At 58.2% G+C, this 26,324-nt stretch overlaps 3 protein-coding genes across 9 annotated transcripts; 1 reads left to right on the plus strand and 2 right to left on the minus strand.

Annotated features, from left to right (window-relative positions):
- Positions 1-84: 84 nt before the first annotated feature.
- On the minus strand, positions 85-15,106 carry BSCL2 (BSCL2 lipid droplet biogenesis associated, seipin). 5 transcript variants are annotated; one of them, XM_073352131.1, is made up of 11 exons: positions 15,011-15,106; positions 13,845-14,447; positions 13,339-13,420; positions 9,975-10,118; positions 9,359-9,493; positions 8,851-8,948; positions 8,460-8,601; positions 8,064-8,139; positions 7,805-7,891; positions 6,199-6,288; positions 85-189 (listed from the first exon to the last, which is right to left on the minus strand). In XM_073352131.1, the coding sequence occupies exons 2-11, from the start codon at positions 14,048-14,050 to the stop codon at positions 131-133; spliced, it is 1,119 nt and encodes a 372-aa protein (XP_073208232.1). In that variant the 5' UTR covers positions 14,051-14,447; positions 15,011-15,106; the 3' UTR covers positions 85-130. The 5 variants fall into 5 exon arrangements, with proteins under 5 accessions (XP_073208232.1, XP_073208231.1, XP_073208228.1 ...); XM_073352130.1 differs by lacking the exon at positions 85-189 and adding an exon at positions 2,757-5,673 and having other exon boundaries at positions 7,805-7,888; positions 15,011-15,105; XM_073352127.1 differs by lacking the exon at positions 85-189 and adding an exon at positions 2,757-5,673 and having other exon boundaries at positions 15,011-15,105.
- Positions 15,107-16,448: 1,342 nt separating this feature from the next.
- Positions 16,449-19,195, plus strand: GNG3 (G protein subunit gamma 3). Its single transcript, XM_073352139.1, has 3 exons — positions 16,449-16,656; positions 18,092-18,197; positions 18,501-19,195. Exons 2-3 carry the CDS (start codon positions 18,099-18,101, stop codon positions 18,627-18,629), a joined length of 228 nt encoding a protein of 75 aa, XP_073208240.1. The 5' UTR covers positions 16,449-16,656; positions 18,092-18,098; the 3' UTR covers positions 18,630-19,195.
- A 597-nt stretch (positions 19,196-19,792) lies between these two features.
- LOC140914416 (adenylosuccinate synthetase isozyme 2-like) lies at positions 19,793-26,119 on the minus strand. Of its 3 annotated transcripts, XM_073352134.1 has the most exons (13): positions 25,846-26,117; positions 25,614-25,716; positions 24,920-24,988; positions 24,528-24,578; positions 24,194-24,260; positions 23,768-23,875; positions 23,424-23,505; positions 22,960-23,086; positions 22,032-22,186; positions 21,679-21,803; positions 21,305-21,402; positions 20,782-20,931; positions 19,793-20,391 (listed from the first exon to the last, which is right to left on the minus strand). In XM_073352134.1, exons 1-13 carry the CDS (start codon positions 26,044-26,046, stop codon positions 20,339-20,341), a joined length of 1,389 nt encoding a protein of 462 aa, XP_073208235.1. In that variant the 5' UTR covers positions 26,047-26,117; the 3' UTR covers positions 19,793-20,338. The 3 variants fall into 3 exon arrangements, with proteins under 3 accessions (XP_073208235.1, XP_073208237.1, XP_073208236.1); XM_073352136.1 differs by lacking the exon at positions 20,782-20,931 and having other exon boundaries at positions 25,846-26,119; XM_073352135.1 differs by lacking the exon at positions 23,768-23,875 and having other exon boundaries at positions 25,846-26,118.
- Positions 26,120-26,324: the final 205 nt, after the last annotated feature.

Genomic DNA, 26,324 nt, shown 5'->3' on the forward strand with positions numbered 1-26,324 from the left:
TCCTCTCCGGGGCGCTGCGGGATCGGGGCTGGCGCCGCTCGACTCTGCTCTCGCGTCTCGTCTGCTTCGCTCCGGCAGCTGCAGCAAGTTTTATCCTGTCGGGGCGCTGAGCTCATCCCCCGCCCCCAGCTTAGCTGGGGCTGCCAGGGGCGGAGCGGCCCGGGGGCTCCTGAATGGGGCGTGGGGGAGCTGCAGGTGACCATAAGGAAAATAAAACTCTGCCTTATAAGGACATTTCTGTCCCTCCCGGCTGATCCCCCACCCGGAGGCCGCAGAGATGCTGCAGGGCGAGCAGGGAGCCCAGCCCCCGGAGTCACGGGCACGGTCAGGGACGGCTGCGGGCGGGGTGGACAATGGGAAGCTGCCTGGCCACAGGTATCTGTTCCAGACAGACTCTTCCTGCCCTGGCCCAGCCCTGACAGTCAGGAACCAGACAGACCGCAGGGACCAAGCCTGCAGCCAGGGCAAAGCATGGGGAGGGCTGGGAGCCAGGACCCCCGCGTTCTAGCCTTGACTCTGGTAGGGGAGGCGGGGGCTAATTGTTAGAGCAGACAGCCTGGCAGTCGTGACCTGGTGCTGTCCCCAGTATTGAGAGGGAAGAGCGATCTAGTGAGCTAGAGCTGGGAGCCAGGACTCCTGGGTTCTGTCCCTGACTCTGGGGGGGACTGATGGATTAGAGCAGGGAGAAGGAGCTGTGTACTAGAATAGGTTTTATTCTCTGCCACTGACTCACTCTGTGATCTTGTCTCAGGGGCTGACATTCACCCACTTTACAATGGGGACAAGCATCCGGAGAGGCTCCATTCATTCCTGTTTATAAAGCAGCCACCATCCAATGTGTATGACAAGAGGCTGGTGGAGGCGGCCACCCCTTGCAGACAATGCTGACCCCATCAGCATCCGTGAGCTCGTGAAGGGCAGGAAGTGACAGTCTCTTCCCTGGATCTCAGCCCCTAACTGCACTGTGCACAGTAGCTGTGGTGGGAGCCAGCCCTGCTCTGGAGGCATGGGTGACTCATGGGGAGCAAAGAGAGCAGGAGCCGCTGGGGTGGATGGGATGGGAGGGGGGCTCTGCTCGGACAGACACATATGGTGCATCACTGCTAGGACAGTATCAGCTCCTGGGGAAAGCCTGGATCCTGCTCAGAGCCATGGCTGCTCCAGGAGAGGCCTGGCTTGTAGCAGAGCTGGGGGCTCCCCCACTGGTTCTCAGGTGTCCAAGAGGAACACAGCCTAAGAGCGGGGTTATTCGTAGCTGGAATGGTATGGGTGGGAAGGGAGCAGTGCCAATGTCAGAGTCCTGGCTCCCCCCAGCCAGGGGCCTCATCTACACCTGCAACTTGCTCTGGCTTAAAAGTGACACGCTGCCCTGGATGCTCCGAATCTAATTAAACCCAGGTTACTGCAGGTTGGCTCGGACCTAGGACTCTGCCCAGTCAGCTGGCAGCAGCCAACTGTGGTTTAACACAGATTGAGTGAGAGGCTGGAAACTCCTAACTGTGACAGACTCATGAGTCAGGCAACCCAAATCACAAGATTTAAAAAGAACACTACGTGTTGCAATGTTGGAGCCCTGCACACCTCACCCTAGAGGCATCTGCATCTCAGCACCAGCCAAAGGAGCCTTGCATAAACAATCCCCTTGGGCTATGCTAGAGGCAACTGTGTCTCCTTGCTGGGCAAGGGATCCCTCTAGAAAAAGCCCCCTCACTCCACTTCAGAGACAGCTGCATCTCAGTGCTGAGAGAAGTAAATTTTGCACTTGAGTTAATTAATTAACTGAGGTCTCTCCAGAGCTTTGTGTTCACCTGCTGCGGGCTTGGAGAAGCATCATTAGAACTGTCTGGTGACTTTTAATGTAAAACCAGGCTGCTTCGGTCTTTACATTGTTTAGGGTAATTAGTTACTTGGTTTAAGATGACGCAGCAGGGCCCGATTCTGGACCAGGACTCCACTGCTAGTCAGGGATCACTCATTGCTGAAGATGTTTGTAAAAGATCTGTCTGTTCCCAGCAGCCCACCCACACAGTTTGGGAAGCTCTTAAAAGCACAGGCCCTAATATCACAACCACTGTGATAGGTGCTTTATGAACCCGGGGGAAGGGAGGGCAGACAGACAAGACAAAAAGTCACTTGTTTAAAACATAAGCTGGTACTGTTAGCAGTGGCTTGCTGCTGCATGGCCCACTGGTGTTTCTGAGCAAGGTGGCTTAGCTTAGTGGTGTCCTGGTATAATGTGCAGGTGCTTTTACACTACTATCATTATACCGCTGCAAGCCCTCCTAGGGATGCAACTAGCCCAATCCAGCCATCCCTAGCTCTAATCCAGCACATCTCAGAGTGCTTTATGGGCCCAGGCACAGAGAGGGCCACCAACTTGCCCAAGGGGACTGTGGCCAAGGTGGGGGTAGAACCCAGTTCTCTTGAGCGCTGGAGCTGGATTGAGGCTCCAGTCTCTTCGGGGTCATGGGTTCGTATCCCACCACTGTCACCAGTTGTCAGGGAGGCCCCAGGCAATGCTCTGGAACTGCTCCCCACAAAGCCAGTCAGGACTCTGGGGAAGTCTCCTTTCTGTGAGCAGACTGTCTTCAGGACACACAGCTCACACAACTTCCACCTTCCTGGGTCTGACCTCAGAGCATTCAGCATCCTCTGCCCCTCTGTGTGCTTCCCACAGCAAGTCTGCCCAGGCAGGGTCCTGGGGAAGCCAGAGGGTCCTGCACCCCAACTTCACAGTCAGACGTGACTCTCAGCCAGCCAGTAAAACAGAGGTTTATTAGATGACAGGAACATGGTCTAAAACAGAGCTTGTAGGTGCAGAGAACAGGATCCCTCAGCGGGGTCCATTTTGGGGGGCAGTGAGCCAGACAACCACGTCTTCACTTCACTCCATGTCCCCAGCCAGCAGTTAGCCTTAACCTTGCCTAGACGGGGATGAGCACCTGCCCCATGGTAAAGCGGCAGCACCATTCAATAACACTAGCAGAGTCAAAGCTGAACTTCACTGGTGCAGAGATAAGGCCGAGGTTTCCAAACAAACTGATCACTAAAATAGCAACTAACCTGAAGCAGAGGGACTGTAGGTGCTGAGATACAAACACCTCTGGGGTGGGGCAGAAGAGCGGTTCATAGACAGAGCCTTCACTCCCACTGCACCCCCAGGACATCCTTGGATTCCTCCCTTCCCCCTAAAAACTGCCTGGGTGTCACCTTCCCAGCCTCCATTACAGGATTCTGCAACGCCCCCCATCCATGCCAGGGGCTGTGTGCCCACACACTGGCCCCTGCCATTTCCCCCCATGCCAGGAGCTCTATTTGCCCACCCACGGATAAGACAGAGTTGGGTACTTAATCCTAGCAAAGATTTGGGAATGGAGAGAAACGCTCGTGTGTCAGGGCTCAAGCTGATTGCAGAAGATGTGACCTAACCTGGGGGTAGGTTACTCTACCTCTGCTACTGGGGCGTTCTTGCACCTTCCTCAGCAGCAGCTGGGGCTGGACAGCCAGCGGCTAGGTGGGCACTGGGGACAGAGCCAGCCTGCCCCTTCCCCCAGGTCTCTGCTGTTAACGGGCTGAGTTGGTTGCACCAAAGCACGTTATTCCACGCAAGCTCACCTACAGCAGCCAGTGGGGCCACTGGCAACTGCCCAGCCCCATCGATGACGCAGCTGGATAGGGGAACATTCCCAGATGCGCCTCAAAGGCTTAGCAGCCCACATTGCATTTACAAAGGGACCTTTTGCCCCACCAACTCATTGAAAGGGAAAGGGCTTCAGGCTCATATGTCACCCAAGGCCTAGAGGGGTGGGAACACGCCACAGCAGGAGAGGGACTGTGCCTCCCACTCCCTCCACGACTGGCCAACCAGCAGCACCCATGCCTGGGCCACCCACAGGCTAGGCCAGCCCAGAAACAGCAAGGAGGGCTGGGCCACACACTGGCTAGCAGTCTGGGGTCTTTGGCTGGGGCTGGCTAGGGAAGCTCTTGCCATCTAAGTGACAGACTGGAGCAGCAAGGACAAGGATGAGAGAGAGCACAAGGTGTGAGGGCAGCCATGGCCACAGCAGCCTTCAGCCCCTTTCTGCTCAGCTTGAACTGGGCTGATGGCACCAGGCCATGGTCAACCTGAGCGTAGGGTAGTGGTGGCTCCTCTACGGTCTTTGTGGAGTGGATGGGCTACCTCCAAGGCAACAACTCAAAGCTCTTCTTTCCCCCCCGTCCCTTGCCACTCCATCCCCCTCCAGCTCTGCCACCTGCAACCCAGCTCCTACAGGGGCAAAAACTCCCCAGTGAAGCTACTCCTTGAAGCCCCCAGGCCCAAAGGGGGTGGGTGGGGGTACAAGGACAGCAGATTCTTGCCCTGCTGGGTGGGGCTGCTCACCGAGGCTGGCAGGCAGAGCAGTCTCAGGCATGGCCTACAGGCGGACAGCCAGAAGCTCATAGCTGGTCCAGAGACAGGAAGTGGTGTAGGTGCCTGCTGCCTACATTGCCCCCAAAGTACAGCTGGTCTTGGTGGAAGGGGGGGGGGGCGTGCAGCTGGAGCTGCCTTGAGGAGTTGCAGGTAGACGTGCCCCCCCAGATGGCCAGCCCCTCCCCCCCCAAGCCCTGCAAACAGGGGATAAACAAGTGCAGCTCCCATGCTGGGAAAGCACCATTGCACTGCCCCCTCCCCACCTACTTAGCTGAAAGACAGTCTGGCAGCTACAATGTTCTCCTCCCACCACGAGGGCGAAGGCTGCAAGGAGTTTGTGGGTGGGTGGGGTGGCGGGATGTACGGGTTGGGCTCAGAAGCCTGGCCCTGAGCCATGCACCACTCATCGCAGCTGCCAGGTGCCCCCAGGGGTGGGTGAGAGGTGAAGGCTGCAGCATGGCAGGAGCAGACATCTCCCCTGCCGGGCTTACAGCCCTCTCCGGAATCCAGCCCCGCCATTACTGAGCCCTCTGGAATGTAGACATCACACAAGCCAGGCGGGAGAGCTCACACCGGCTTCCCAGCTGCAGTGAGCTCAGTTCAGGAGCGTGGGGAGAAACCCTCCCATCTGGCTTCGATGAGGCCCATGGGCCAGCACAGCAGACAGGAAGGGGTGCGGCTGTGGAGAGAGGATGGGGGAGCTGGGGGAGGGGGGGCCTCCCATCCTGCTGCCATGGGTGCCCTGCTTGGGAGCACGGATGCCAGGGGGACCCCAGTCCAGCTCATCATGAAGGGAGGGGTCCCTCTTCTGGTAAGGGAGCAAGAGATGGAGCACAACTCATTTCAGCCCTTCACCACAGTGACTTAGTCCCTCACCTCCATGGAGAGGCCCCCAGCCCTCCTGTGCCCTACAGCCCCAACATCTGCACCTACCCCCACCCCACTCCCACACTAGCAGCCTGGGTCTGTTAGCAGGTGGTTTATTAAAATTACAGTAGTTCCAAGTGAGGGGCCAGGAGGCTGGAATGTAAACATGAGCTGGGAGCCCAGGGAACAAGGCTAGCATTTTTTGTTTTTGTTGGGGGTGGGGGAAGCATGGTGCCCTCAGGAGCTGGAGCAGATGTGTCTCTGACGGATCTCAGCCCCTGGGATGGGCTCAGCCCCCTCTCCCAGCTGTGGTAGTGTTAGGAGTGTCCCGCTAGGGGGCGGGTAGTTGGCATCTGTGAACAGGGAGGACTCATCCACTGACTCAAACTCAGTCTCTGCAGGAGAAGAGACAGTTAGAGATCCCAGAAGAGCAACAATATGGGGCGGGGCGGGGGGGCAGGGGCTCTCATAGGCTCCAGCAAGAGGAAGCTGCAGGGGTCCTGCAGACACATCCCTTCCTTCAGGGGCTGGACCCTCTGTCTACCCCCCAAGGGGCACACGGACAGCCCACAGGGGACAAAGCCCATCTCCCATAGAAGCTAGAGGCAAGGGGCAGGGGACAGCCCACTCCCCACTACAAAGCCGTTCCCAGCTGCACCCCTCACCCTCAGCCCTACTGCACAGTGGGGTTCTAGGTTCCTGCTTGGGAACAGAGGGTCTCTAGGTGCCCTGATGGATGCTGGAGCCTTGGACCACAGCTCGGTGGGTAAGGAGTGGAAGCTAATGGGTTGGGGCAGGGGCGGAGTGGAGTGGAAAGAGTCAGGACACCTGAGTTCTGTCCCCTGATCTGATGCACGGGGGTTGGGCTATGAGGAGCCTGGAGCCCCCAGGGGGAGAAGCTGGGGAACTGTGTTACCCACCTTCACTCAGATCCAGCTCCTTAGCCTGGGCTGATCCCCCTATAGGGCCAATGGTCTCCAGAACCTCGCCTGGTAGCTGTGGGGGGGAAGCTGCAGGGGAAGGGGAGAAGCACAGGTCAGAGGCAGGGCTAGGTCCTGGGGTCCTGCCCCCTTGCATAGCAATTAGGGCAAAGCACCAAGACAGGCCAGGTCACAGGGCCTTGTCCCCTCCTCCACTCCTAGCGTAGCCAACAGGCCGCACTGGCCAAGGCTCCATTCTCTCCCTGGTGGGGTCATGGGAGCCCGCAGTAATGACTGGGCCTTCAACCATACCCTCATTGGAAAAGGAAATAAAACTGTCCCCCTAATTGGTAGCAGTAACTGGGCATGGGAAAGGGGCACCCGCAATAAGACTCAACGAGTCTCAGAGAGACCTACTGATGTGACTCAAGAGGAGCATGAAAATCAGAAATCAAACCCAGAAATCAAAGTGCGAGAACAAGAATTAACCAATCCAAATTGGTGTGGCAGAAATTAAGGCTAATGGGTAAACAAAACATAAGGGGATGGGTTGGGCCACCCCCCACTGCCTTTCGGGGTCCTCAGGAAGAGACTCTGGGGTGGGGTGGGGGGGAACGCGTGGAGACAGATGCTGGCTAAGAGATAGAAGAGCAGGAAGGAAGGAGCGAGCTTCACCATCATGGCTACCACCCACACTGTTCGCTGGGACCCCCAGATCCATTCTTGGGCTTTTGACTTCCTGATCCTGAGACATACCCTGACCAGACAGAGGGATCCAGATGTCACCACCTCAGCTGGCTTTGACTGAATCCCAACCCCCACCCCCTCACAGGTCCTTTTCCTTCCTTCTCTCGCATATCCCTCTCCTTTGGCCTTCTGGCTTAGTTGGCCAAGGCTGCACATTTTGCAACACTGCTGTAAGCCTGTGACCAGCTACAAGTACTGCCCCGAACAGCCCAACCCTGGTACGAGTTGCCCAGACGCGGGTCAGAACAGCCGACGGGCATGGGTGGCTGTGTCTGTGTTTGCCAGCAGTAGATGCAGGTGAGGAGCAGCAGAAGCAGAAGCTGCATTTGCTGTCCCTTTCTTTCCCCGCTGGTTTTTCTTCTAGGAAACAGGATTGCACTTTAAACAGCAACAACTGCGCCAGCCCATCTCAACTAATGTTCCCTCTGTTCCCAGAGGACAGTTACCGCCCTCTAACCCTGGTGTAAAGATTGAGGGGGAGAAGGGGGGGGTCTTTCAAAACCTCTCTCCAGTTGGAGAGGGAGAACAAGGGATGTTGTTACAATGCAAGCCTGACTTAACCCTTCACATTCCAAATCCTTTCCCTTGCTCTGTATGGTTAACAAAGGGTTTCCAGGGGACTGTAATGGTGTTTGGGGCTAAGCAGGCTGAGGGCTCTGTACTCCAGCCCCCAAGCCTTGGTTAATACTATTCAGTGGCGAGCAGCGATAGAGCCACATTAACACCTTCGCCTCTTTGGGTCCACCTAAATTAACAGAACAGCCCTGCCTCCCTGCCCAAGCCCCACCTCAGCAGGTAGGGAACAGCCCAGCCGCAGGCTCCTCCCCCCCAGACCCAGCTGGAAGGGAATCGTCAGTACCTGTGCCCTGGGGAATCCTCTCCTGGTCACTCTCGCCCAGCCCCATGGCCTCAGGCTGCGTTGTTGTCAGCTCCTCTTGGTCATCTGCTTCAGGACAGAGAGCATCAGGGCAGGGGTTGAGGCCAAGACCAGACCTGGTCTGCACCACCCCTCTCAGGTGAGAGTAGTAGGACCCCCCCGCCCCAGCCACAGACAAATGGGAACCCCCCCCAACCCCACACAAAGGGAGAGCCCACTCTCCCCCCTAAACCTGCTTTACCTGGCCTGGGGGAAGCCATGCACCGTCGTGCCTCCTCCTGCCGCTGCTGCAGGCTGGCCCCATCCTGCATGTTCACCTGGGGGGGACGGGGGGGGGGGAGAGAAGGGGACAGGAAAGTGGGGGGACCAGGCAACACAGTGTCTCCATTAATGCCACCCCCATCCCACCAGGGCCCCATACCCCCAACTGCATAGTGGGGCATAGCCTCCTGCTCCAACTCCCCCCAGGCACTATCCCCTTACCCTGCTGCACAGATACTTGCCCTCTTATTTGCATGGGGTACATCTCCAGCTCCACAGCCTGCCCCCCCCCCCAATTTCCTCACGCCCACTCTGCCCCCTGTTCAATGCCCTACCCCATCCCTCTGCTCCCCTAGCCACGGAGCCACCTTCTCACCTGTACCGAGAGGGGCTCCCGGGGCCACACGCTGCCCCAGATCCATTGCAAGTAGCTGAAGAGGACGATGACGCTGAGGAAGGTGAAGTTACTGGCCACGCCCAGGATGGCCGAGGTCACTGGGAAATTATAGAGCAGGTACCTGGGGCAAGAGGGGGTGGAGCCTGAGCATTAGGAGGCTGCAGCCTGGATCCAGTCTTCCCCGTCCCAGACACGGGCCCCTCTCCTAACCCCCGGGCCCCCAAGCATCATTCATGGGGTAGATTATAGGGATCAGCTTTGTGGGGCTGCTGAATTGAGTGCACTGCAGTCCCCTAGCACCAGGAACTGCCCCCAGCACTGGACAGTCCCATCCGTCCCCCCACCACCAGTGGCACCCCCCAATCCTCACCGCAGGCCCGTGAAGTGGGCATGGATCCGCAGCTGTGCCCCGTAGATCTGGATCCGCTTGGTCTGGATTTCTATCACGGCTCCAACAGTTGGGACATACTGGGGGTCGGGAAGGACAGTCAGGGTCAGAGCTGCAGGTGGGGCCATCACAAGATCCCCAACCCCAACAGCAGGGCATACACCTGCCTTATGCTCCAGTGCCCAACTCAGACAGCCAGGGCATGTGACCCTCCCGACCAAACCAGACAGAGCTGCAGTAACCCCCAGCCACCAAACTCAGACAGCCGAGAATACACTCCCCCCCCCCCCTGCACTCATGCTCCCAACCCACACAGGAAGGGAAGCCATTACTTGCAGGGAAAAGAGAGGGTCTCTACGCCAGGCATCCAGGACACTCCTGGCAATCAGCTCCCACACTGGGGAGCAGAGGCTCTGGCCAGGCCAGGCCAGCCAGCCAGTCCAGGCCCAGCAATCCAGGCAGCTAATGCAGAAGAGGCCTCCTCCCTCACCGAGTCCTCCCGGTAGTCCGAGAACAGCTCCACCTCGACCATCTGCTTCTGCTCAGCAAAGCCCATGAAGAAGAGCCCAGCGAAGATCAGGGTATCCAGGGTCTGCAGCAGGCCTGAGCGGTAATGCAGCATGGTCTGGGGAGAGAAGAGCCAGTGTTGGCATTGAACCCAGCCCCCAGCATCTCCCACCAGCTCCCCGTGGCCGTTAGGGGCACTGCCAGCAGTGAGCTGCTTCTTGCCCAAGGATCTTCCAGGATTTCAGAGAGGAGTCCAGGGCTTCAGCCCCACTGCAGAGAGGAGAAGGGAACTGCCCAAGACTGCACAGGGGCAGTGGCAGAGCACAGAATAGAACCCCTGTGTTCTGGCTCCCAGCCCTCCCTGCCTAATCCTCGAGCCCCACTCCCTCCTAGAGCCAAGGATAGAACCCAGGAGTCCTGACTGCCAGCTCCCTTTGCCATACTACCCGAAGTGTCACTGTAGCCCCTGGCTAGGGGTGGAATAGCTGCCATGGGGAGCCCTACCTCAGCCTCCCTGGAGGCTCTACGCGAGGCAGCAAGGCCAGGATTGTAGGTGTGTGTGGCCCTGAAATGTTGGATTGGATGGGCAGCAGACTCACCGATCTGGCTGTGGAGGAGATGATGCGCCCACCCTTGGTGTAGCAGGACATCACCACCATAAACATGCCCAGCTCCTGGTTCACAGGCGACTCAGGCAGCTCCAGCTCCAGGGAGATGCGGTAAGGCTGCCCATACATCAGCACCTACAGGACAGCAGGAGGCATCAGAGAAAGGGGGTGCTGCTTGCCCCTCCCGAACCACCCTGAAGGCCCCACAGCTTCCCAGAGGCCACAGCTGAAGGGAAAGCACATCAAAGCTGGAACAGGGAGCCTGCTCCCCAACTCTCAGAGCCTCTTGCTGTGGGAAGAGTACATCAGATGGATTGGGAAGCCTGCCCCCAAACCGCTCCAGAGCCCCCGCTGCAGGGAGAGAGCATCAGAGATGGAGCGGGCAGCCTCTCCTCACAGCTTCCCAGGGCCCCCTGAGATGAACAGCGGGGACTATGAACTGTAGTCTGTAACTTATCATTTGAATCAGCTCCTGTACCAAATGACTGGAGGATAGCGAATGTGACACCAATTTTTAAAGAGGGCTCCAGAGGTGATCCCGGCAATTACAGGCCACCTGACTTCAGTACCAAGTGAACTAGTTGAAACTATAGTAAAGAACAAAATTGTCAGACACAGAGATGAACATAGTTTGTTGGGGGAACAGTCAACATGGTTTTTGTAAAGGGAAATCATGCCTCACCAATCTACTAGAATTCTTTGGGGGGGGTGTCAACAAGCATGTGGACAAGGGGGAATCCAGTGGATACAGTGTACTTAGTGTGACATTCTATACCTTGGGGGAGCATCCTGTAATCCCCATATTCCTCATTTATATATAATTATGATATTGCATACACAGCATGGCATGTAAGGTATCAGGGTAAAGGTTATGATCTGCTGAAAGTCACTGTTCTATCTAAGTATGTATATCATTAGTGCATATGAAGTTATGAGATTGTGTTGTATGGTTGTCAGTAAAACATGTTATAAGTTGGGGAATCAGCCAGATATTAGGTCCCCAGAGACAACAGCAAGGAAAGTATCCAATGCCCGGGCAGGTATCAAACAAAATCAACAGCCATTGTCCAGCAAGGGAGCTACAATGCAATGACTCACCTGCATAAGGTCAAACCAGGGGAATGGCTCAACCTTGCCTGGGGATTCAGCAGTGCCTAGCAGACGTGCTTGGAAAACACAAGTCCAGGCATATCATGGACTAAGGGTAACAGAACAGAACACAGTGGCCGCATGCTGGGCCTTTCTCCTGCCCCCACCTATGCTGCAAGCAACAAGGGCACTGGAAGTCTTCAGTCTAACAGAGGAGACTGGCCCAAAGTTTAAAGGAAAAACCTGTATACTATGAACTGCAATATCCAGTGGAATGAGAAAAACTGCTTTGTCTAGATGTTACCCAGTCTAATCCGGTTGAGAGTTTAGACTGCGTACTTACATTTTATTTTGGTAACTAACGCTGACTTTTTGCCTCTCACTTAAAATCTAAGTTGTTTTACTGTTTATCTTTATCAGTGAGTTTGCCTGAAGTGTTTGGTAGATCTGCTCAGGTTTGCAAAGGCTGGTGTGTATCCACTTTCCATTGATGAAGTGGTGAACCAAGTAATAAACCTGCACTGCTTATCTTGAACAGTGCAAGACGGTATATTCCTGAGGTGCAAGACTGGGAGCGGATTTGGCACTGGTGCCTTTCTCTGTGTGATTCATGAGTGGCTCTGGGAGCATTCATGCAATCTGGCTGCATGTGGGGCTCCACGTGCAGTTGTGCTGAGTGATAACAGAGCCTGGAGAGGTTTGCTGCTTGTCTCTAGCAAAGCATTGTGAGAGACAGCCCAGTCTGGAGAGTTAAGGGGGCACAGTGGTCCTACAGTCCCAAGCTGCACCCCAGAGATCCCATCACACTTTTCAGAAAGCTTTTGACAAGGTCCCTCTTAAGCAAAGTAAGCAGTCACGGGATAAGAGGGAAGGTGCTCTCATGGATCGGTAACTGGTTAAAAAATAGGAAACAACGGGTAGGAATAAACAGCCAGTTTTCAGAATGAAGAGAGGTAAACAGTGCTATCCCCCAGGGTCTGTACTCGGCCCAGTCTTATTCAACATATTCATAAGTGATCTGGAAAAAGAGGTAAACAGGGAGATGGCAACATTTGCAGATGATACAAAACTACTCAAGACAGTTAAATCCCAGGAAGATTGTGAAGAGCTACAAAAGGATCCCTCAAAACTGGCTGACTGGGCCACAAAATGGCAGATGAAATTCAGTGTTACTAAACACAAAGTGATGCACGTTGGAAAACATAATCCCAACTATACATATAAAATTATGGGGTCTAAATTAGCTGTTACCACTCAAGAAAGAGATCTTGGAGTCAGTGTGGCTAGTTCTCTGAAAACATCCACTCAGTGTGCAGCGGCAGTCAAAAAAGCCAACAGAATGTTGGTAATCATTAAGAAAGGGATAGATAATAAGACAGAAAATAGCATATTGCCCAAGTCTATATAAATCCATGGCATGCCCATATCTTGAATACTGCGTGCAGATATGGTCGGTCACCCTCCATCTCAAAAGAGATATATTGGTATTGGAAAAGATTCAGAAAAGGGCAACAAAAGTTATTAGGGGTATGGAATGGTTGTTGTATGAGGAGAGATTAATAAGACTGGGACTTTTCAGCTTGGAAAAGAGATGGCTAAGGGGGGATATGATTGAGGTCTATAAAATCATGAATGGTGTGGAGAAAGTAAATAAGGAAGTGTTATTTACTCCTTCTCATAACACAAGAAGTACGGGGCACCAAATGAAATGAATAAGCAACAGGCTTAAAACAAACAAAAGGAAGTATTTTTTTCTATGCAACACACAGTCAACCTGTGGAACTCTTTGCCAGAGGATGTTATGAAGGCCAAGACTATAACAGGGTTCAAAAAAGAACTAGATAAGTTCATGGAGGATAGGTCCATCAATGGCTATTAGCCAGGATGGCCAGGGATGGTGTCCCTAGCATCTGTTTGCCAGAAGCTGGGAATGGGTGACAGGGGATGGAGCACTTGATGATTGCCTGTTCTGTTCATTCCCTGTGGGGCACCTGGCATTGGCCACTCTTGGAAGACAGGATACTGGGCTAGATGGACCTTTGGTCTGACCCAGTATGGCTGTTCTTATGTAACCATCCCAGAGCGCCCCCCCCCCACTGCAGGGAGAGTGTATCAGAAATAGAGCAGGGAGCCTGCTCCCTAACCTCACCCCCAGCACTGCTGTCAGCTAGTCCCAGATAAAAGCATCAAACCCATTGGGTGCCCGGGGGCCAGAACCCCAGGGAGCTGACAGCCAGTGGTCTGTCTCATGCCCACTGGCACTTACCCTGTCCCGGCTGTTTTTGACCAGGGAGATGTTGGCAATGGGGAAGGAGCAGAGATCAGGGCCCGACGAGGCACAGTCTGTCCTGGGAGACAGAAGGCAGTGGGTCATGTTCAGTGGTCACCAGCTCCCCCAGACCGCTTCAGCCCCCCACCCCTTCCACTGCAGGAAGTCAGACCCTTACTCTTGGGAGCAGGCCCCAGCTCAAAGGCACCCACAGCCCCAGAAAGCATGTGTGGGCTGGGAGGGGCCCAGGAGATCTGGCCCAGAGCAGTGCTCAGGCAGTGCACAGAATCCTACAACCACAGATTAGGAGGAACCGCAAGGGTCATCTTGTCTAACCCCCTGCCAAGATACAGCATTTGTTGGTTCTAACCCAACCAAGACAGATGGCTTTCCAGCCTCCTTCTGAAAACCACTAGTGAAGGAGCTTCCACAGCCTCCCTAAGTAATCTGTCCCCTCCTAGGAGGCAGGAGGGTCTGGCCCCTCCCAGGGGTGCCCCACTCACCTGAAGCTGTAGTGCACAGGGCTGACATAGCTGACGGTGGGCATGTAGGAGTAGTAGAAGCTGCCGTAGAGGAAGACCGCGACCCAGAGCAGCAGCAACAGCACGCAAAGCAGGATAGCTGTCTGCAGCACCGTGCGCCGCACCCGCAGGAGCAGCAGTGCGGCCACCTCCTGGGCCCATTGCAGGAAAGGCCCTGTACTACCCATCACGGCACAGGGGCCCTGGGTGGCCACGCACTGGCGTCGGGGGGGAGCTGAGCCCCCAGCTCCTGTATTGAGGAAGGGGGGAAATGGAGCAGCAGTGCCTGCTTGAGTGCTTGCAAAATGGCTCAGGCTGCTGGAGAGTCCTCTTGGCCCAGCTGGAAAGGGCCCAGGCTCAGGGGTTCCTTTACAGGGAAAAGGCACTGGCTTAGGGCAGGCTGGCTGGCCTGTCTGCGCCGCTTGGCCTTCCAGTAATTGTCTCTAGCCATGGAAGAGGGTACCACGGGAGTCACTGGCACCAGGACATGGTGAGCAGGGCCATGCCAACAGGCTTGGCGCAGGGCTGCCCTGGGATTGGTCACACGCTGGAGTTTTGCCACAGGGGCCAAAGACCAGAGCCAATCTGAGGAAGAAAGGACACAAAAAACTGGGTCAGAATGGAAACCACATGGGGGAGTCTAAACTAGGATTGCATGAGTGGGAGCTAGGACTCCTGGGTTCTGCGCCAGCCTAGGGGGAAAGGGATGTGTTAGGAGTCTGGATGCTTGGGCCTATTAGTAGCTTGGAAAGGGGGTGGGGAGCAGGACTAGATGTCTAGGTTCTAGTCTCAGGCAGACAGGAGGGCTTTGGAGTGGAGCTGGGAGTTTGGACTCCCGGTTCTACTTGTGAGAAATGCTATCCAAGAACTCGGGGGGGGGGTCGTCTAGTGGTTAGAGCAGGTGGCATTTGCAGCCTGGACTCCCCAGCTCTGGGAGGGGCAGGGAGCTAAGAACCAGGACTCCTGGGTTCTATCCCAGCCCTAGGTGGGGGTCTAATGGTGGGGGGTGGAGCTAGGACTACTGGGTTCTACTCCGGCCCGATGCGGGGTGGGGCCCGGCGGTCAAGGCAGAAACCACGGACCCCCGAGTTCTAGGCCCGGGCGGGGTGCACCAGGAGCCGGTCCCAGGGTCTCGGCACGTCTCTCACCTCCCGGTCCAGGATCGGCTACTCCTGCTCCGCCTCTTCCGGGAGTGAGTGAGAGCTGGCAAAGACTGCGCGGGACTGGACGGGGCGGGGCCGGGAAAAACTCCTCCCACTGCAGGCACCGTCCGTCACCTAATTAAAGACGCGCCTCTCTCTGTTTCCATGGTGACGCGATCCCCGAACGACCCCGAACGCTCCTTTCCCCCGTAGGCCAGCCCCGCCCCCCGAGACACCCCGCGGGTCCTTATCCCCACCGAGAGGCCCCTCCCACTCCAGGGGCAGCCCCTCTCAGGGGGATCCCGCAGCCCAGTGTCCCTGTCCCCGTCCCCCCCGAGCAGACCCCAGGGTCCTGTCCCTTCCAGCCCCGGAGAGACAGCAAGACCAGACCCACCCCAGACAGACCGCCCCCCCCCCCGGGATGATGGGCTCCCAGATAAGACTCTGCCCCCCACCCTCGAGGGAGACCCCTCTCACGTCCATGCCATGTCCTCCACAGCAAGATCCCCCTGGCCCCCTTCTCCACCGAGTATATCTGCTCTTCTCCCCAGGGACCCCTCCAACTCTGGGGACCCCCCTCAGAGAGACCCCCTCCCCCTCCTCAAGGCCTCCCCCATGCAATGCTCTAGAGTAAGATGGAGCAGGGGAGAGGGCAGCAGGGCTTGTACTAAGAAGAAAAGGAGGACTTGTGGCACCTTAGAGGCTAACCAATTTATCTGAGCATGAGCTTTCGTGAGCTACAGCTCACTTCATCGGATGCAACTTGTATTGTACGGGCTTGTACTGGGGCCCAGCCACACAGAGCTGAGCCAGTCCTAGGTGCCTGCTTGCCACCCCAGGTACGTGGCAGGGGACTGGGAAGGCAGGACTCCCGGGTTCCGTTCCCAGCTCTGGGGGAATGGAGTTGTGTCTGTTGGTGAGAACCGGGGGGCTGGAAGCCAGGACTCCTGGGTTCTATCCCTGGCTCTGACAGAGACTTGCTGGGTTGCTCCACGTATGTCTGGTCCCCTCTCTGTGCCTCAGTTTCCCTCTCCCCAGACTGGGGTTATCCTTAGGCTCTCAGGTGTGAAACCAGCCAGTCCCCAACAGGGCTGAACTCCGCTGCCTGTTCCCCACCCCCTCACACTCCAGGCACTGGCCCAGCCCCAGGCTCCCTGGAGAGGGTCTCAGAACCAGGCATAGTAGCAGCCCCCATGCCCGGTGTAGCCCCTGATGTCAGATTTCCAAATGAGTGTGGTGGGGAGACTTTATCCTCACTGCAGCTACCGCGGGCCTGTACCACCAGCAGCTGTGCAGGGGTGCCGGGAACCCAGTCCCTGCCTGGCCCCCTCCTGGGGCGCTCTTCCCCGCCAGCGCTCGCTCCCTTCCTCCTGCCCTGCCTGGGGCTGTGCACCAGGGGACTCTGGGGCCTGGGCAAGGAGCCAGAGCTCAGCCGGGCGCCGCTGGGCGTGCACTCCTCCCCCCAGAGCGGGCATGGTCCGCTCCCAGCATCGAGCGGCTCTGAGCATCTTCAAGGTACCACGGGCTCATTGAATTAGCTGCATCCCGGAGGAGGCACAGGGAGCGGAGCCGTCTGCAGGGCGCCCGGGGCACCTGGGCACACAGGGGAGCCCATCCCAGAGTCTCTCCAGATCTGGCAGCGACCGTCGAAGGTCAGTGCCCAGGAGTGCCCTGACTGGCCACTGGGGCGTGCCTGGGTACCCAGAGGGGCAGCCAGCCTCGATGGGGGGTGGGGGGGCAGGGGGCACCTGGTATCGTCTCTGTACCGTCAGGGCCCATGTGGGTCTGGATGGTCGATGGGGCCCCCGCCATGCCGTTGCCTCAGGAAACGGGGGCTGGGGACAGGGTTCTCTCCCATCTGCGCCCAAGGCATATTGCAGAGAGAGAGAGGGCAGGATCGAAAGAAAGCTGCATTTATGGGCTAGGGCAGATGCACTGGGGGGTGCAGCTGCAGAGTGGGCTGCTGGCGTTGTTAGAAGCAGAGCAAAGCAAGCAGCAGCCCCTTTGTCTGCACATAGGGCTGGGCTAGTCATCCTGCACCTGCGCCCAGCACTGTGCCATGGGGAAGCGGGTGCTGCTCCAGAGACAGTGAAGGGCTCGAGGATGCGGCTCAGATGGGTAAAAGGGGCTCAGCAAGGGGCAAAGGGGCTCAGAGATGGGCTAGAGCTGGGAGGGGCACTCAGCTCCTGCCTCTCAGCCTGGTGCTCAGGTCAGTCTGGGATTTGGGAGCCCGGGGTCTTAGGAGACAATTCTGTGGGGCAGCGCAGGGCCTATTGTGCCAGAGCCTGGGGATAGAAGGGGGGTGGCGGGCTCAGGGATGGTCCCCTCAGCTCCCCTCTCCCTGGGACTGAGCCCTGGGCAGACACAATCCCACCCTTCAGCCTGGGCAGGCAGCCGCCAGCGTTGAGTGACCATGGTGGCAGGACAGTCCATTCTGCATCTACTGCCTCCCCCAAACTCAAGAGGAACAGTTCATGTACTTAGAACAATGCCCCTAGCCATCCAGCACTCCTGGCCATCGGGTGGTACCTTGCTACCCATAGGCAATGACCCCCCCACGCATGGGCAATGACCCCACCCCAATCTCTCCAGGGCAGGAGTAGCCATACTGGAGCAAATTGGAGCTTTTATTCTGGAGCAACCCCCTGCCACACCCTCCCCAAGGGGATTGAGCTCCAACTAGGGGTGCTGGGGCTTGTCAGGACATGCTCTAACCATGGGCCAGGTGGTCCTGGGCAACCAAGATTGGGGATACAGGTGCCCCAGGCAGCTGGGAGCTCTGAGTTATAGGGGAAGTACTTGACAGCCAGGGTCAGGGATATAAAGCCTGGACCAGGAGAGGGTGGGGCAGACAGGGGGAAGCTGGTAGGGAGGAGCTGAGGCCAGGCAGGATTGGAGCTCCCTCTAACCCACCGCCAGCTGGGGACGGCGCTGAGGGGCTAGGAGTGACCTAAAGAAGCTGAGGGCAGGTGCAGTTGTCCAGGGCATTGTGCCCACCCCATTGGTCAGGACGCTCCAGGATACAGGCTCCCAGGTGCCCCATGACCCTGGCCCGGGCTGAGCCCAACCTATCCTCTCCCTCTACAGGGTCCCCATGAAGGGCGAAACCCCCGTCAACAGTACCATGAGCATCGGGCAGGCCCGCAAGATGGTGGAGCAGCTCAAGATTGAGGCCAGCATGTGCCGGATAAAGGTGGGGACTGGGATGGTATCTTGACAGCTTCTGTGGCAGAAAAGGGCCCCACCCACCTCCAGAGCTGGAGTAGAGAGGAACTCCCCCCCCCCCCCAGCCCGTCCTCCTGCCCCATTCCCTGCAGCATCCCCTGTGGGGAGAGGCCAGGGCTGGAGTAGTCGGGGACTCCTCCTCCACCCCCCACAGCCAGTGCCCCCTGTTAGGAGAGGCCAAGGCTGGAGTAGCTGGGAGCTCCCCCCTGCTCCCTACAGCATTTCCCGCTGGGCCCACCCTGCAGAGTTCTCACCCCTCCCCTCCCTGCAGGTATCCAAGGCAGCAGCTGACCTGATGACATACTGTGATGCCCACGCCTGTGAAGACCCACTCATCACCCCGGTGCCCACCTCCGAGAACCCGTTCCGTGAGAAGAAGTTCTTCTGTGCCCTGCTCTGAGCCCTACCTGCCCCCCCCCTCAGCTACAGCCACCATAACCCCCACTCCTAGCCTCTCCCCACACCCTGCCCGGGTGATCAGGCAGGACTTCCCAGGTAGGGCCTGACTCCCCCCAAAACCAGCTTTGGAGCTGGGTGTTTGGCTGGAACCACTCCCCCCACCCACCCAAACTTCCACAGACAGGGTACCTACCCTGAGCACAAGTCCCCAAAGCCCCTCCCCTTCAGGGGGAACCCACTCCACCCCTACCCCACACACCTCAAATCAGGAGGGGGTATCAAACCTTACCCTGGCAGGAGTCACACCAAGTCCTGCTCCCCTCTCCAGGCCTGGGGCAGCTGAAGCTGCAGGCCCATCCCCAGCAGTGTCACACCGGCCACAAATCACCCCATTTCCATTGGAGGGGGAGGGTGTCAGCTCCCAGCCTGCTGATCCTGGGTGCCAAAGGGGGAAAGAGGCCCATCCCCTACCCCCAGGGCTGGTAGGGCAGTGCCCAGATTGCAGGGCTCAGCCGCTCCAGACAATGTAAACTGAGACCTTGAGAATAAAGTAACAGGAGGCACAGAGCCTGGGGTGGCATGAGTGTTATTGCGGCACCAGGGGCAGTGCTGGAGGTATTGCTGGCACTAGGGGGCCTGGGTTGGGGAGATGGGGTGGGCATGGGCAGTGCCATCAGAAGAGCCTGGCTGGGGCTTGTTTGTGGGGTGGGCAGGGGGCACTTTTGGGACTAGGGGCCTAGCTTGAGCAATGAGTGGGGGCCAGGGGCAGCACCAGGAGCTTTGCTGACAGCTGGGACACTGCCCAATCTGTATGGGGAGTAGGCAGCCTCCAGCAATGGGGCCCAGTGGTGGGAGCGATGCCCAGGATATAGGCCCCAGAGCCAGTCACCATCCCAGCGGAGATTGGATCAGAGACCCCAGCAGGGAAGGGAGCAGCCCAGAAACCCCCTACTCCCCTGTCCAATTCCCAGCCTTTAGGGGAAGCTCAGTGGCTTCCTACAAACACAATAATCCACCCACCCCCAAAAACAGCACCTGGCACCCCTCCACTCCCCACCAGCCCATCCCAGTGCTGGGACATGCATGGCCCCCTCACCTGACAGTGTCAGACAGTGCCCACCCCCGTCCTATCGCACTCCCCCCGACACAGCACTGGGCTCATGGTGAAAATAAATCATGGCTCTTTATAGCTATTTCTATACAGTGAAAAAGCAGCTGTGAGACTTCCCACAGTGGGGGGCAGAGCAGGGAGATACAGGCATGGCGGGAGAGGAGACAGGAGTTCCCAGTGGGGAAGGGCAGGGAGATCTTTGTCCCCATGGGGGGCAGGAGTGACAGGTGGAGCAGGAGCTGGATTTGGGCTGGGGCCCCGCTCGTGGAGTGAGCACAGCCCGCCTGGCACAGTCCTGGAGTGAGGGGGCGGGCAGCTGCATAGCCCAGCCTTCAGCAAGGGGGAGCAGAGTGTGGCAGGAGGCCTGTAAACCACAGGCCAGGGCTCCCCAGCATGGGCAGCACAGGGGGGATGGGGGACAATTCACTCTCTCCCAGGAGGGGTGGAGCCCCCCACAGCACAGGGGGGTGCATGGCAGAGTGAGAGGCATGTGTGGGGCTGCTCCCAGCCCCTTGGTCCCTGTGATCCTTTGCTGACGGTCCGTGTGTTGGGGGTGTCCTGGGACAGAGCCCCTGCGACTGACGGCCAGCCAGGGAGGCTCAGAAAATCTTGATGATGGATTCGCGGAACTTCCCGACGCCAACCCACTTCACTGTGAGAGGAGAGATGGGGGTGAGAACTGGAAACTCCCAGCCCTGTGGGGCAGATCCCTCCCCCACACAGAGCAGATTCCCCTACCCCTCCCCACCACACAGATGCAAGGCTGATCTCCTCCACCCCCCAACAGAACAACTTCCTTCCCCACGTGACAACCTGGGTGGAGGAGGAGGCTTCAGAAACCTTGATGAAGGATTTGTGGAACTTCCCAACACTGACCCACTTCACTGTGGGAGGAGAGAGGCAGATCCCATGTCCCACGGCATCCCCTCTCCAGGGAACTGCACAGCATCCCGATGGAGGCACCCAGCATGCCCATCCCCAGGCCCTGATGCTGCGGCTGTGAGCCAGGCCAGCAGGCAGCTCAGTAGGGCTGTGGACGTACCTGGCACTCCGAGGTAGTGCTCGATGAAGTGGACATAGCTCTGGGCCTGCGGAGGCAAGTCGGCAAAGCTGCGGGCCTGCTCTGTGCTGCACTGCCAGCCTGGCAGCGTCTCATAGCCCACTGACACCTTGTTCAGCAGCTCCTGGTTTGCTGCGGGGAGCACAGAGGCTTACTGGCTGCTGCAGGGCCCAAGGGAGCCCCTATCCCCAGGGTGGTTCAGCCCCTACTACCCAAGGAGCCCCTATCCCCTGTCCCAGGAAGCCCCTTCCCCCACCTCATTCCCAGGGCAGTCCTGCCACCCCATCCCCCCCACTCCTCAGACAGCTCTGCTCCCTGCACTCCCTAAGAATGTCCCCACCCAGGGATGGCTCAGTCCCTCCCCCCTGGAGCCCTGCACCACTCCCCTACAGGAGCCTCTCCCACCCCCAAGCTCAGAGGATACAAGGCCTGCCCTCTCATTGTGGGGAAGGCAGAAGAAAGGGCAATACCTCCCCTTCATGGGGTAACCCAGCCACTGGCTCACCTGGGAAGTAGGCAATGGGTTTCCCCTCCAGCCGGTACTCCACGCCCACCTTAATCTCCGGGAAGGTGTCCAGGATATCCAGCTTGGTGAGCGCCAGGCTGCAGGGAGAGCAGGGGGCAGGTTATGCCGGGGTGGGGTGGGGAGGAGCGAGACCAGAGTGCGTGGGAGGCAGTGACTGATGGGGGGGTGGGTGCATGAGGTGAGAACGGTTAGCGAGACTGTAGGAAGGGAGGGACAATGGGAGGGGAGGATTGGCGAGTGGGTGGGGAGTTAGTGAGGCTGTGGGTAATGGCGGAGGAGATGGCAGGGTGGGTGTGGAGAGGGTTACTGAGGCTGTGAGGTGGGTGCAGTGGGGGAGGGGATGTAGCCCTTACGCGCTGAATCCGTTGACCATGTGGGCGTATCTCACCAGCATCAGGTCCAGCCACCCGCAGCGGCGTTTGCGGCCTGTGGTGACGCCGAATTCTTGGCCCCGTAACTGCAGCAGTTCCCCAATCTCCTGTGGAGCCAAAGGGGAAGGGACAGGCAGTTACTCCTGAGACCCCAGAGGGCCAGGATCTTCCCTGCTCCCTGGGGGACGCAGGGGGGGGCCCAAAGGGTCCTCCCTGTCCCTTCAGGGGGAATCCTATGGAATCCCACTTCCCTCTCTCTGGGACTACCCATAAGCATCAGGGGACATGTCCCCTCACTCCGCAACTGGTCATTCAGACCCACTCTGCACACTCACGTTGTCCTGCTCAGTGGGGAAGGTTCCAACGCCCACCCGGGTGGTGTAGGCCTTCACCACCCCGTACACCTTCCCGATGTGGCAAGGTGGGACACCTAGGCCTGTGCAGACGCCCCCTACTGTGCAGTTTGAGGATGTCACGAACGGGTATGTCCCTGGGGAGAGAGGAGAGGCCAGAGTGAGCTAAGCAGGGGGTGGCAGCAAACACACCACTATCCTAGCCCACACACCACTATCCCAGCCCCAGACTCCAGTTGTGATGAGGACTCTTTCTTCCCAGCCTGCACTGCAGTAATCAGAACATGTTCTCTTTGGCTCCCACTGCTTTTGCTGTGCGGAGCCCCATGGAGCAGGGAGGAGTGCAAAATGTGGAAATTTTGGTACTATTTTTATTAACAATGTATGTGACTCAGTTTCCCTACTCACTTTGTGTTGCTCCCTGCTGGGGGTGAGGGTTAATTCCTCCTCTGAGGAGGGTGAGAAGGGATGGCTGGGTGCCACACAACCATATTGGTTCCAGCCCAGATAGCTTATCCAGAGCTAAGTGCAGTCAGCCCAGATGAATGGAGGGCCCTGCAGAGACCATGGAAACCTGAAGCAAAGCACAACAGCGAAAGCACCAGGGCTGGAGTTAGGGACAAAGGAGCAGGAATAGTGAGGAGAGAGGGCGATCTTGGCAGCCCCAGGCAAAGCACACGCAGGGTCAGACAGACACAGGCTCCAGGAAGCCACGGAGAAAGTACGGCAGTAGCTTCTGCCAATATTGGTTCGGATTTAAGCCCTGCTTTCATGGTTAACCCAAGACTTGGAGCCTTGAGGCTGCCCTGGGAAAAGCTAAGCTCAGGCCTGGCACTCCCTAGAGACTGCACAGAGGCGGGGGGGCCTCACCCACCATACACTGGGCATAAGGGCAGTGTGCCACACTTACCGAAGTCAATATCCAACAGGGCAGCATTGGCTCCTTCCACCAGGATCTTCTTGGGGGGCCCGTGCAGGGCCTGGTGCATGAAATAGACACCATCCTTCACCAGGGGCCGGATCCTTTCAGCATAGACCTGGGGAGAGATGCTGGGATCAGATGGGTGAGGTGCTACCACTCAGTCTCTGGGGCTACTCAAGGATACTGGGTGTTTTCGGTCAGGTGGTGGATCAGGGTGTATTTCCAGGGGAAGGGGAGGGCGGTTCCTGGGAGGCTGGTTCACACCCAGGTCGGGAACCCTGGAGGCAAGGAGGAATTCCTGGGTGGTTCTCAGGCAGGTAGGGGATCCCCAGAGGAGAAGGTGGTGTTTCTGAGGGGCAGGTTGGTTCTCAGCCAGGTGGGGGACGGGTTATTTCTGGGGCAGAGGGGAGGGTGGTTCACAGCTGGGGGGCATCACTAGGGCCCTCAACCACCTTCAGCTGTTGCAGCTCAGCCTCCGTGTCGATGGTGAGAGCCGGGTACGTGGCCTTGTACTGCTGGGCTAGCACCTTGAACCTGAGAGAGAGAGAGATAGGGACTAGTAAGCCCACAAGCGCACCCTTAAACGCCGCTGCACTGCCTGGGGTCACAGACACCCAAGCCCTGCACTGCCATGTGGGGTGTGATCTGTGAACAGATCCCCAGGGCAGGGGCAGGGCATCCTGGGAGGGCCCCAGGACTGGAGGGCATGAATGGATCCCCGGGGGCCCCTGGGCATCTTCCTGAAAGGATTGCTCCCCTCCTTTCCATTCCCCCTCCCCCCCCCCCCGCAACTCACTTCCTGGAGAACTCATGGAAGTCGGCCAGGAGGTCACAGATGCGCAGGCTGGTGCGGGAAGCCTTGCAGGCATAGGCGGGGCCGATGCCCTTCCTAGTGGTGCCCAGGCTGCCAGGGAAGCAGAGTCAGAGCTGGGTTGTGGTGGGAGCTCCTCCTACCTGCCAGGCTGCAGCCAGACTGGATGCTCCCCACACTGGCCCAGGCTGCAGGGAAAGGAGCTGCCCTGTCACCAAGGGATGGGAATCCCACAGAAACAGCCTTCCCTCCTCCCAACCCCAGCCTAGCCACTGCCATTGGTGACCAAGGGGAACCCCTAAGGAAATGCCCTGCTCCAGGGGACCCAGCCACAATCCTCCCCAGGCCCAGACCCAGCTCCATCCCTCCTGCCCCTCCCAAATGGGGACCCAGCTGTTAACCCCCACTCACTTCTTGCCATCCTGCTGCTGCCGCTGCTGCTCCTGGATCCCATCCACAGCCTGGTGGAAATCGAATACTGTGGCGAGAGAGAGAATGGGAGATGAGGTGAGAGGAGGGACACCCCAAAGCCTCTGCTACCACTGCCCCCACCAGCCCCCTCCCCATCTGCTTACACAGCCCGCTCAACTCACCCCCCAACCCCCCACTTCCACTGTTCACCTGCCTGGTCATCCCCTCCCAATGGGCCCAGTGCCCCTGGGTCTTGATAGGAGACATTCCAAGGGTAGGAGGAGAGGTCCCAGAGGATGCAGACAGCGTCCCCTGCTGGCTGCTCTGGACTTACCAATGTGAGCTCTATCTGAGATCACCATGCGGGACTCCCAGCCCTCCAGACCTGCGGGGAAGGAAAACACATCACCGTGGGAACGTGAATCACCCTTAGGCCTCCCACTTTGGACCCCCGCAGCCTAGACTACTCTACATGCCAGGCCTGAGCCTCCCATCCCCATGCATGGGGCCCGCTGACAGCCCTGCTACAAAGCGTGGGAACTGGGATTTATTTATCATGCCTTTATGTAACCAAGGAAAGAAAAGAACCCAGGAGTCCTGACTCCCACCCCCGTTCTAACTCACAAGACCCCACTGCCCTCCCAGAACCCAGGAGTCCTGCCCCCCACCCCCCAGACCCTCTCTCCGAGGGAGGGGGCAGCAGGGTGGCTGGGTTCGGTCACTCACCAGGCCCTTTCTCAAGGTTCTTCTCAGCTTCTTCAAAGAGTCCCGGCAGGTGGATGACCACTCCATTCCCTGGAAAGACACCCAGCAGAAGGGTCACAGGCTAGAGTGCAAGAGGCTGAGTGAGGGGCAAAGGGCCTAGTAGAGATGTGGAGTGCAGAGACAGCATTGCAGGTCAAGAGCCTGCCAACTATTGGAGGGGTGTTGGGGGTCAGGATGGGGATACAGGGGGTACTGGGATATGGGGTATATGCAAGTGGAGGATGTCACGCAGCGATGAGGAGGTGGCATGGCAGTTCAGGCCCCGCAGGACAATTGGGAAGATGGGGTGTAGGGAGGTCTTCCACAGATAAGGTTCAGGCCCCTGCTGGGTGCCAGGTGCGGAATATTGGGATACTGGGGTATATGGGGTGTAGAGACAGCTCTCACTGATAAAGGAGGTAACATGGTGGCTCAGAAGGCAGCTGAGCACTGCAGGTGGGGAGGCAGGAGGATACTGGAGTACATGGGGTGGTGTTGGGGGCAGGGATGCAGAAGGATATTGGGGTACACTGGAGTCACCCACTAAGGAAGGAGGTGGGGTGTCAGGGTGGAGATGCAGGGGGATATTGGGGTGCACGGGGTCACTCACTGTGGAAGGAGATGGGGTGTCAAGGTGGGGCTGCAGGGGGATATTGGGGTGCACGGGGTCACTCACCGAGGAAGGAGGTGGCATGGCGGTTCAAGACCCCGCTGGGCAGCAGGTGAAAATTGTACTCGACCAGCCCCGCCACCACGGTGTGGCCCGCGTTGTTCCCCCCCTGCGGGGACAGGGCGGTCAGGAGGACGGGGCGTTGGGGTCTCAGGAGCTACCCCCACCCTAAGCCCGCCCCGATGGTGAGTCCCTTCCCGGGCTCCCCCGGCACCGCAGAGCAGCCCCCCGTTCTCACCTGGCACCTGCACACCAGGTCGGCATCCACGGCCAGCAGATCCACCACCTTCCCCTTCCCCTCGTCCCCCCACTGTGCCCCCAGCACCACGGTCACCCGGTTTCCCCGGTCCGGCTCCGCCGCCAGCCGGGGCCGCTTCCCCCCACTTCCATCCCCATTCTGTTGGCCCCGGCCCGACCGCGCGCCCTCTGCCCCAGCCATGCGCAACCTCTAGCCTGCCAAACACAGGGGAACGTGGCGGCGCCCAGGCCGGCTTCAGCGCCCAGAGCCAACATGGCGGCGCCCAGGGTCCTATCACTTCAGGGAACCAACATGACACGGCACGGAGGATGGGTGCGCACGCGCGCATGCATGTATGTATTCCTACCCTGCAAGCTGCACTTCAAGCATCTTCCATTCCAGCACTCAATATGGCAGCTCCTTGGGTAGCTTCCAATCCAGAATCCAAGGTGGCGACTCCTTAGGTAGCTTCTATTACA

This window comes from Lepidochelys kempii, chromosome 7 (assembly GCF_965140265.1).
Source record: "Lepidochelys kempii isolate rLepKem1 chromosome 7, rLepKem1.hap2, whole genome shotgun sequence".
Classification (NCBI taxonomy): domain Eukaryota; kingdom Metazoa; phylum Chordata; order Testudines; family Cheloniidae; genus Lepidochelys; species Lepidochelys kempii.

What these genes read in the sequence shown, in the direction of transcription:
- BSCL2 (XM_073352127.1), bottom strand. Translation starts at nt 14,050, where the DNA reads ATGGGTAGTACAGGGCCTTTCCTGCAATGGGCCCAGGAGGTGGCCGCA. An exon ending in CGGACTACCGGGAGGACTCG is followed by an intron (nt 8,949 to 9,358) that starts GTGAGGGAGGAG and finishes CCCGACCCCCAG; the next exon opens with TATGTCCCAACTGTTGGAGC. An exon ending in GGGAGCCCCTCTCGGTACAG is followed by an intron (nt 8,140 to 8,459) that starts GTGAGAAGGTGG and finishes CGTCCCCCCCAG; the next exon opens with GTGAACATGCAGGATGGGGC.
- GNG3 (XM_073352139.1), top strand. Translation starts at nt 18,099, where the DNA reads ATGAAGGGCGAAACCCCCGTCAACAGTACCATGAGCATCGGGCAGGCC. An exon ending in CCAGCATGTGCCGGATAAAG is followed by an intron (nt 18,198 to 18,500) that starts GTGGGGACTGGG and finishes CCCTCCCTGCAG; the next exon opens with GTATCCAAGGCAGCAGCTGA.
- LOC140914416 (XM_073352134.1), bottom strand. Translation starts at nt 26,046, where the DNA reads ATGGCTGGGGCAGAGGGCGCGCGGTCGGGCCGGGGCCAACAGAATGGG. An exon ending in ACCTGGTGTGCAGGTGCCAG is followed by an intron (nt 25,717 to 25,845) that starts GTGAGAACGGGG and finishes CTGTCCCCGCAG; the next exon opens with GGGGGGAACAACGCGGGCCA. An exon ending in CCTGTTGGATATTGACTTCG is followed by an intron (nt 22,187 to 22,959) that starts GTAAGTGTGGCA and finishes CTCTCTCCCCAG; the next exon opens with GGACATACCCGTTCGTGACA.